Source organism: Octopus bimaculoides, chromosome 2 (assembly GCF_001194135.2).
Source record: "Octopus bimaculoides isolate UCB-OBI-ISO-001 chromosome 2, ASM119413v2, whole genome shotgun sequence".
In the NCBI taxonomy this organism is placed as follows: domain Eukaryota; kingdom Metazoa; phylum Mollusca; class Cephalopoda; order Octopoda; family Octopodidae; genus Octopus; species Octopus bimaculoides.
Window position 1 is genome coordinate 105,595,621 of NC_068982.1, and position 11,222 is coordinate 105,606,842.

Below are 11,222 nucleotides of genomic sequence, written 5' to 3' on the forward strand. Positions count from 1 at the left end.
GACAGCTGCTCTGGCAATGATCACACTCGGACAGTGCTCTTAGCGCTCCACTGGTACAGGTGCCATCACGATTTCGCTTTCACTTGCCCCAACAGGTCTTCCCAAGCCGAGTTTAGTGTTCAATGAAGGAGACGTTGGCACGGGTGCCAGTCGTTGAATTTAGTTCAATTTCGATTTCACTTGCCTCAACTGGTCTTTGCAAGCCGAGTTTAGTGTCCAATGAAGGAAAGGTACGCATAAGTGGGCTGGTAGAGGCCGCGGATTATGGTCTCACTTGGCTTGCCGGGTCTTCTCACGCACAGTATATTTCCAAAGATCTCGGTCACAAGTCACGCCTCGGTGAGGCCTAATGTTCGTAGGTCGTGCTTAACCACCTCATCCCAGGTCTTTCTGGGTCTACCTCTTCCACAGGTTCCCTCAACTGCTAGGGTGTGGCACTTTTTCACACAGCCATCCTCATCCATTCTTGCCACACGACCATACCAGCGCAATCGTCTCTCTTGTACACCACAACTCATGCTTCTTAGGTTCAACTTCTCTCTCAAGGTACTTACACTCTGTTGAATATGCACACTGACATTACTCATCCATCGGAGAATACTGGCTTCATTCCTTGCGAGCTTACGCATGTCCTCAGCAGTCACGGCCCATGTTTCACTACCATGTAGCATGGTTGTTCGTACACATGCGTCATACAGTCTGCCTTTTACTCTGAGTGAGAGGGCTTTTGTCACCAGCAGAGGTAAGAGTTCTCTGAACTTTGCCTGAGCCATTCTTATTTTAGTAGCTACACTTTCAGCACACTTTCCTCCACTACTATCTTGGTCACCTAGACAGCGGAAACCATCAACTACGTCTAGTTTTTCTCCTTGGAATGTGGCAGAAGTTGTTTTCTGCACATTTACAGTGTTTATTCCTCCTGAACATCTGCCACATACAAAAACTAACTTCCTAGTTAACCTTCCTTTGATATTGCTGCACCTCTTATGTGTCCATAGCTTACACTGGGAACATCTTATAGAGTTTCTACCTATGCCTTTTCTCCAGATCGAGCAGGGCCATCTACCTGAAAGGGTTTGTGTTTTGTCTAAAAATAGCTAAGTTTATGACATGTCTAATGAAATGCTGGTTCCTTATCCCATAACTGTTGTTTTGTTGAAGGTGACACAGTACCAGTGTGTCTACTATTTGTCTGAAATTGCAGTATATATTTTAGCCTAATCTTTTAGTCTTGCTTCTTTTTCTCATGAAGTATCTACTTATTTCACTTTTACATTGTATCTTATTGATAGTTTGAATCTTTTTCTGCAAGTGATGTTACTTTGAGAAGTTTCTGGTGTTTCTTTATCCTTTATATTCAACTCCTCTGCTCTATAGAGGGTCAATATTTCAGATTTATTGAAACCATTGCCTCATAGATGAGTAACTGTACAACATAATTCAACTTAATCTAAATATTAGTTTTGAACCTGTAGGAGGAAAATTCTTTTGTATATGAAACCATTGTTCCTTTGCTCATCATTCTCTTGCCATCACTCAACCCTATTACTATTTGAATTTATCAGACCAGCAAACATGTAGCTGCCAGTGTTGCATCTTGTATTACTTGCTCTCAATACTTTCACTCTTACATCACTCCACTTTCACACTGTTTCCCCACAATATCTCTACTTTTACTCTAGCTCCACTGTCATTGCTCTCTTCTATTGGCCACACTTTTGGTCATGCTACCTCCAAATGAAGGTCCTTTAGTTTTGTTCAAGACATGAAAGCCTCTCTGATGTTGGTACCATAATAAAAATGCACTGACTGGTTGGTACTAGGAAAGGCATCCCGCCATAGAAATCATACCAAAATTGGGACGTATGAACAAGATATGATCCTTTGACTGACTTAGGAGGGCATAACTTTGAACAAAAACTGATTAGTACTGTGGCAATCTGTACAATTTATGCTGTAAAATAATGATTAGCCTTTCCCCTTGTTGAAGAAATGTAGAACATGTGAGCATGAAGCAGAAAATAATATTAATTTCAGTCTTGGATATCTGAAAATAAGTTTAATAGTCTAAATGGTATTTTTTTTTTTTTTTTAATTTTTATTTAAAAATTTTTTTTTTTTGCTGCAGGCTCTTGGAGCAGGGAAACTTGGAGAATATGACAATGAACTAATTGAAGCCCCAGAAGATGAAGAAGACAATGATCTCCGAAATGATGAAACTTTTGGACTTTCTGATGATGGTAATTTTAAAAAATTTATTTCGTTGTTGACACACTCAAACCTATGTTATCTCAATATATTTTACCTTTATGCTTTTTCCTACAAATTTTGCCTGATTTATTATTAGATTTTAAGTTCTTATAACACTGAGTGAAGTGAGCCAAAGAGGAACCTAAAATTGTTGCTTGAATATCTTGAGACAGCAGCCAAATCATATCCTGCTGTTTTAAGATATGAAGACGGTATAATGTAGTTTTAATTAAACATTCTTGAGGAAAAGAAATAGGTGGTCACAACTTGGACAGCTTTTAATAGGTTATTCAGTTGGGACCAACTTGGTACTGGGTTTTCTATGCATGGTACATAGCAATCTTAGAGTGAAATATTTCATTTAATAAAAAAAAAAATTTGTTTCAATATATAACCTTATAAAATATATATATACACACACACATATATATATATATATATACATACACACACACACACACACACACACACACACACACACACACACACACACACACACACACATATATATTTATATACACACACACACACATATATATATACACACACACACACATATATGTACACATATATATAATATATACACACATCATTTAACGGCTGTTGTCCATGCTGGCATGGGTTGGACAGTTTGACCGGGCTGGCACGCTGGGAGGCTGCACCAAACTCCAGTCTTATTTGGCATGGTTTTTTACTGCTGCATGCCCTTCCTAATGCCAACTCCGAGAGTAATAGGTGCTTTTACGTGCCACCGGCAAGGGTGACAATTTGCATGACACGAGTATCTGCTACAACTGCGATTTTGCTTGGCTTGATGAGTCTTCTTCTCAAGCACAACGTAAGGCCAAAGGTCTTGGTCGTTGCTTCTGTGAGGCCCAATGCATGAAAAGAACTTCGCCACTTTGCCTCCATGAGACCCAACTCACGAAATGAACTCAGTCACTTTGCTTCTGTAAGGCCCAGCACTCGAAAGGAACTCTGTCACTTTTCCTCCATGAGGCCCTAAGCACCCACTACACTCTCAGAGTGGTTGGCGTTAGGAAGGGCATCCAGCTGTAGAAACTCTGCCAAATCAGATTGGAGCCTGGTGTAGCCATCTGGTTTCACCAGTACTCAGTCAAATCGTTCAACCCATGCTAGCATGGAAAGCGGACGTTAAACGATGATGATGATGATGATAATAAAATAATATATGCATATATACACACATACATATATGGGTACAAGATATCAAAAAAATGTGAACAAAAGGAGAAACGAAAACATAAAAAACAAAAGCATGAAAAACGAACATTTTTTCGAACAACGAAAGAAACAACTACAGAAACGAGATAGGCAATATGAAGAACCTTCCCTTCATCAGTTGTCCCGTTTTATCTACTCTGCATTTTGAAGGTAGGGACAAGACGAGACTTTGTTAAAACAATGCTTCCCGCAGAGCAAATTAAATAAAATTTGAGATTTTTTGCAGAGGGTTAAAGTGTTAAAAAAAACAGGACAGTAAGAAGAAAACAGTTAAAACAAACAGTGAGGGCTGTTAAGCCATAACGAGGTGAAGTGGTGAATGCTGGAAAAATGAGCTTTGAGAAGAGACAAGCAAAAGCACGTCTTTGTGAAGGAAGTGGAAGAAAGATAGATAGCCATTGGTTTCGTGTGAGCAATGAGAGTCAAGGAGGAAGAGTGAGAGAGAGAGGGGGAACAGTGAAGGGGAGAGAAAAATAGAAAGGAAGAAGAACAAGAGAGGGAGATAGGTTGTAGAGTGCACATCAGAATTAGGATAAAACTTACTTGGAAATGGATGCATGACGTTTGATCATATAATAATAAAATGTGCATATATATACACATACATGTACATGTCTACATATATGTGTGTGTGTGTTTGTATCTATGTATGTATATATATATATATATATATATATATATATATATATATATAAAAATAAAGAAATGTTAAATAAAGGTGTTATTCAAATCTTTATACTTCCAACATGTTTCGAAGAAAACATTGGTGTTATTCCAGAGGGAATAAAATGATGTAAAACAATGCTGTCTTCTCATCAGGGGAAAAAAAAAGAGAAACAAAGTACATCAATAAGCCATTTTAACCAAATGTGATAACTGCATATGTTTTTTCCATGTTATTTGTGCATATTGAAAAAATGCACATGCATTTATATATATATATTTATATAAGGGCATTACTACAGAATAATGCCACACACTAGACTTCCATAATAAACAAATTTTTACCAAATGCGAGGAAAAGCAACTCTTAAAAAAAACGAACCTTTTAAAAACAAACTCCACTATATATCGAACAATTTCACGATTATTAGAATATTATCTAACTTTCGATCATCAGTATAGTATGGTACAAATATATAAAAATAAACAAAATCCTCAACTTACCAAAACAAACACCTTATGTATCCGACATAGCAAACAGAATAATGTTTATCCTTATACATCTATGTAAAAAGCAGGAATTTTTTTAATTGCTCTCGGTACACATGTTTAAAACGGAATAAAATTCAGCACTGAATATATTCTGGATATATATTTAATTAATTCAATAAGATAAAATCTTTTACAAGAATTTTATCAAGAAGCTAGCGTGAAAAAACTCCTAAGGGAAAAATAAACTATCATTTTTTATTCCCAAGAATATATTTATTTATTTATATTTATATAAGGGCATTACTACAGAATAATGCCAAACACTAGACTTTTTTTCATGCTAGCTTCTTGATAAAATTCTTGTATACATACATATATACATACTTACATATATTTACATACGTACATATACACACACACACACACACACACACACACACACATATATTGATTGGATAGAAAAAGAAATTAAGATATTGATATGAACTCTTATGTCTTGTTTTATTGCTAGGTAGATTAAAAATAAAACTTTAATAAATATTGTTTTTCATTTACCAGCATATGAATGGCAGGAAGACCATAATCCATTACAGGCAGGTTTTCCGCTTAATAGCAGACCAATTGAAAATCAAGGTCTTGAAAAATCATCTAAGTTGTCTCAGGAGATCACCCCCAAAGCATTCCTAGATGAGAATTTCGAGGATGTCTTCCGAATACAGGAGGTATTTATTTTCATGTGAAGCTATTTCTCTTTATATTTGACTTTGTTTACTTATGCATAATCTTCTTTAATCATAGCCAAACTGTACTAAGGATACTGAGTTTGTCCAACAAAGGAATATTGTCTTGATTCTGCAATGTCACACATCTATTTTAGCAGTGACATTATTATCTCTTATATGGTGTTAAAATAAAGCATTTCATTTCATTAACAATCCAGTCTTTAGTTCAACATTTATTGTTTCTTTGCAGACTTACTGTATATTGTGAAAATGTGTAGTTTTATGTTTTTAGATTCATGATTGTATACATAAAAATAATCTTTAATTGAAAAACATGTTAGGGTTGGTAATATGAAGAGCCTCTGATTAAATTAAATAATTATTAAATTAATTCCTATCAAATCCATTCTTGTATGGAAATGTGGGCATTCGTTAAGGATATATAAGATTAATGATTTCCCTAATAATAATTTTGCAGTGAAAATTTCCAGAACCTGCATGTTTGACAACAGAAGAATAATGATTTTTTAAACCTAGTTAAGTATTCCACTTTAGTGCCATTAGAATTATACATGCAGATTCTAAAGGCATCTATAGAAATCTGGAAATTATCATAAGTGGTTACATTACCTGACAATATAGTGCATATGACTTATTTTGTATTAATCTCATATATAATTAAATTGTTATATAAACTTATATGTTGAACAAAGTTTTTCTCTTGTCAATTTTTCATTCTGATAACAATATTTAATTTGTGCAATGGCTTATTCAGTATAAGAATCATTGTATTGGGTAGGGTGTGTCTGTGTATAGCTATTATCTCTTTAAATTGTTAATGTTCTGCTTTACTTTTCAGTATAGAACTTAAATCAGTTGACTGATCTGTTATGGTTTCGACTGAAATGTTAGAGCTTACGTTTGATTGTTCTTTCTATGTATTGAGCAATAGGAATGCCCTATTTTCAAAATACCATGAGATATTTAGTTATGATCCTTTATGTTCTCAGTTTAATCCCACCTGAGGTCAACATTGCTTTTCATCCTTTCAGGGTCAATAAAACGAACAGCTAAATACTTAGGTTGATTTAATCAGTTATATCTTTCTCCAAAAAATGTGTATCCCTTCTCACAATCTTAAAAATCAATATTAAAAAATGGTGAGATTCATTACTGTCAGCATCAAAAAAGAAAACTCTGTCTAAACCAAGGCTTTTTTATTTTCTATTTCAGGAGTTTCTGGAAGAAAGTATTTACAATCTTGTGGTTGATGATGATGAGGAGGAGGATGAGAGGCTTGATTTGTCTGATAAGAGATTTAATGCCAATACATCAGTCTCCAATTCAAGTTATGCTAAAGATGTACCAAAAGTAAGCAAGACAGTGACCTTTATAATATATGTAAAAGTCCAAAGTAGTATTCTAAGTAGGGAACGTTTTTAGGGTCAGTCGCTTTGGAAAGATAATGTCTTGAAACAAAGGATCATTGGATAAAGATCCTAGGTTTCCCCAAAACTGATGGTTCTGATTATGACTCTGAATTTGAGAAGCTGAAATCTGTAAATAATAGAATCTATGATTTATAATAGTATCTATAATTGTTTCATTGAATAAGTCAAAAAAATTCCTCTTATGAACTGTTTACATGTTATCTTACATAGTAATATTTAATTTTTTTTAATTTAGAAACCTATTAATCTTAATCATTTGTTTGGTCCATCATCTCCTCCTGGACTTTTGGATACTGAGCACTTGGTAAGATTATTATTATTATTATTACTCTTATTATTACTCTTATTACTCTTATTTTACTCTTATTATTACTCTTATTTTACTCTTATTATTATTAGTAGTATCAAAGGCAGTGGACTGTGGAATTTGTAGAGGACTGAACAAAAAAACTTAAATCACATTCTTCTACAAATGAAGTTCATGAACTGCCAAATTTGTTGTTGCATTTCATCCTTATGGAGTTAATAAATTAACCACCAGTCAAATACTGGAATTGATTGCATTGGCAAACCCTGTTTCTGAAGTTTGTGGTCTGTGCCAATGTTTGCTCATTATTGGTACTATATTTATTAGTTAGGTAGTTGTAACTCTTCAGCTGAAATATCTTCATTTACTGTGATGATTCTCATAAGAGTCATGACAACAAGTTACCATCTGCTCATCTCTTATGGCTTATATTAAGTGTTAATATTTTGGCAAAAGGTATCTGGAGTTGCTTATAAAATCTTGGTTGGGAATAGCTTCTCACCTAATCATTATTAGAACCCTTTAACAACATCCTACTCCTGCTGCTACAGCAATGAAGGCAGGAACATTTTTGTGAAACACAAACAAGAAAATCTCTAGAGACAAATGTATATATTTTCTTAGGGATTGCCCCTTCCTTTTTAACATGTAAATAGTGTGCCATTTGATCAACCACATTGTCTGGTGATGGTAAGTTGAGATTTTACATCTTACAGAAAACATTTCTCTGGATAAATTAAAATTTATTTTTTTTACACGCCTTGTAATAATGAAATGTTTACAGTGCTTGTGCTCAGTGGTAGGCTTGTGAAGAAGAAACTGAATTCATAAGATTTTTATTTCTAGTTGGAACTCCGCCATTTTGTTTTTCAACTCTGCTTATAGAAAAAATATGAATATCATACCTTCTTATTTCTCCTCCCTGAATTGTAAATCTTAACTTCTAATGTAGAAATGAACATTGTTGATGTAAAATGTGGTGGTAAGATCAATGAACTTACGATCAATTTCAAAGTGCAAGTGATCTACTTCCTTTTATGAAAGGCACGAAAAGCATAATGTTTTGAATTCCTCTCCAATAAAACTTAAGGTTCTATGTCTAGTGTGAAAAGCTAAAGTATATTTCATATACTTTGTAAGTCGAAAACTTAACTGACTGAATTTTATTCTTGCTCTAATTTGTGTAACTCAATCTTTTGTGTATGTAGAAATCGGTTATAAATTTAATTTTAATGAAGTAACAGGTCAGAATTGTCTTTTTTTATATTAAGTTAGATATATAAATGTAAATTGAGCATCAATGAGTAATGTATACAGAGAATATAACTGGAATAACATTTTCTCAAGTGCATCTTGTATTCTCAGCCACATCACTAGCACAAGCATGGTTGTGTGCTTGAGTTCACTTTGCAACTATGCATTTCTGGGTTCAGTCACACTGCATAGAATCCTGGGCAAGTGTCTGCTACCATAGCCACTTTATTGGATTTTAGTCAATAGAAACTGGCAAGCTATGAATGAAACTAATCTTATTCAGAGTGACTGTCCATTTATTTGCAAGCATTCAGTTCAGGCCACTGGTTTGAGGATAACTTTCCTTACTTCACTTGGAAGTCCTGAAAAAGATCATGTGTGCTGCCCTTCATTGTCTGTTAACTATTAAAGCTAAAATTTCTTGTGATTAGTTACTGTGGAGTGACACAGTCCACTGTTATAAGTAGGTATGGTACAGTAGTTCAAGTGGTTTGTCAAGTTAAATTTAAGTTCTAAGAAGATAAGTGTCAGCTTTCTAATTATCTTAATTTTCATATATTACATAATCTAGTTTTCTAATTATCTTAATTTTCATATATTACATAATCTTGTTTTCACTGGATGATAGAACCAAATTTTGACTATCATTAAAAGGTATTTTGAAATATATAAAGTGCTGTAGTGAGCACTTTAGAAAAAGTTTTAAATCTACTCATACCAAAAGATGCAATCTGTTAAAAATTAATGTAAAATGTGGTATTGAAAGAATTAAATTTATTTCCATAGGGAAAAATTAATACTGTATTTTTTAAGAATTTTGGTAGAGAAACTTGAATTTAAATATTTTGTATTCTAAGGTATCACCAAACAGCCACAGTATTTGGTGGTCTCCTCCAGCAGAGATTTTGCAGCCTGGTAACACACAGCCCAAACCAAATCCACCTGATAGTCTTCAGTCTTTCTTTAATTTTGCCAAATCGACTGGGCAAACTAGCCTTCAGGTAAGCAGATTGTAGGTATCTTCAGTTAAGGCAGGCTAATGCTGTTACTCTTAGGCAGTCTGTTATCCAAGAATTACAACTCTTAAACAAGAAAATTTTATAAAAAGAAAAATCCTCCTAAATCTGGATATGTATCTTTTCATAGCATAATTTTAACATTCACATACTGAGGTCATTACATGTTTTCTGGAATGTTGAACATCCAGTGATTGTCATTGAATGTATTCTAATAAGACAGCTATTCAGTTCTTGGTCTAACATCACCCCTGGTTCTATGATATAAACTTCTTGTTCAAAGTGAATTAAATTAAAACCAAACAATTTCATTGAAAACTGTACAGGTCAGTAAGGTGAGAGTTAACTATGAGTACAAGGAAGAATTTAGTGTACAGGCAGGTGTTCATCAAGGCTCAGTTCTCAGTCCCCTCCTGTTCATCATTGTCCTCCAGGCCATAACAGGAATTCAAATCTGGCAGTTTCTGGGAGCTACTATATGCTGATGATCTTGCCCTCATAGCAGATTCTATATCAGGGCTAGAAAAGAAATTTCAGGTGTGGAAGCAAAACCTGGAATCATAAGATTAACTTGGCAAAGACCAACGTCTTAGTAAGCAAGAAAACAGACAAGACCTTATCCCCTTTCAGGTAAGTGGTTCTGCTCATAGATCTAATTGAGCAGGCCTACAGGGAATACAACTGTGACCATTGCATATCTTTGTGCATCTAGGACTACATTATTTAATGTGTCCATCTTGTAAGATAGTAAAATGTCATTTGTAGGAATCTGATTATTACTTGTAGGTCAAGTGATTGAATAGGGGGGGGGGGGTCATCTTACCAAAAATTATCTTGCTGAATTAGACAATGGCTGATATGTCTGATATACCATTTAATGGTTACTGGCTATAGACACATTCCAGCTCTGATTGTTTTATACTGATTCATATAAGAATGGTTAGCAATAGCCAAGAATGTTATTGTATAATTATGAAAGGATAGTGTTCAGAGTTAATTTGAAGATTTTTTTTTTGTCATCTGCTGCATTTCTTTGCTGATTAAGTTTTAAAATCTCGGTATGTTGAACATGTTATACAGGTCTGGTATTTTGTTTAACCTTTTCTTTACTTTGTTGCTAACCAAAGTACACGTTTTATGTCTTTCAGTAAAATTCTAAAATAATCATGAATTTAGACTCGTTTCATAACTCTTATTAATCAGCATAGTGATTTTTGGAACACAGTTTAACAAAAGGTCCTTAAGCAAATCAATTTCATAGTTTTTGTCTCAAAGTGAATCTAATTACAGGTAAATACAATGAAATATAGAATTAAGTTTTGTATAAACACCAGCATAGAAAATAAGTTATTAGCTAATATTCAATGAATATACAACAAAATTTTAATATAGAAGAATTGTGCAAATTACTGGATTATCTATCATTTGAATTTAATGTACATAAGGACACGTGTACCATACAAGTAAAACAATGAAATAGTGGAATTTCGTGTTGCAACTCGAGGTATTTCGTGTTGCAACTCGAGGTATTTCGTGTTGCAACTCGAGGTATTTCGTGTTGCAAGACAGTGTAGGAGAGAGAATAGTGATGTTGTAGGAGAGAAATGTGTTCGCATGGATGATGGTACGCTTGCATTAAATGAGGATGCAAAGAAAGAGGTCTGGAGATGCCACTACGATAGATTGCTTAATAAAGAGAATGAATGGGAGAAAGAGAGCCTGCCTTATGTCGACCCAATAGAGGGACCAGCTATCCGAGTTGATAGTACCAGGGTAGATAAAGCAATTAAGAGTATGAAGACCGGGAAAGCCCCCGGCCCAT

At 34.3% G+C, this 11,222-nt stretch overlaps 1 protein-coding gene across 2 annotated transcripts in view; it reads left to right on the forward strand.

Moving 5' to 3' along the window:
* LOC106870379 (uncharacterized) overlaps positions 1-11,222 on the forward strand; it is a 26,159-nt gene that overhangs the window by 10,861 nt on the left and 4,076 nt on the right. Inside the window, exons 4-8 of one of the 2 annotated variants that reach the window (XM_014916418.2) lie at positions 2,129-2,240; positions 5,209-5,372; positions 6,606-6,743; positions 7,059-7,127; positions 9,242-9,385. In XM_014916418.2, the coding sequence (XP_014771904.2) occupies positions 2,129-2,240; positions 5,209-5,372; positions 6,606-6,743; positions 7,059-7,127; positions 9,242-9,385 (627 nt within the window). The remainder of the gene's footprint in view (positions 1-2,128; positions 2,241-5,208; positions 5,373-6,605; positions 6,744-7,058; positions 7,128-9,241; positions 9,386-11,222) is intronic. The other variant, XM_052978565.1, reaches the window with a different exon arrangement.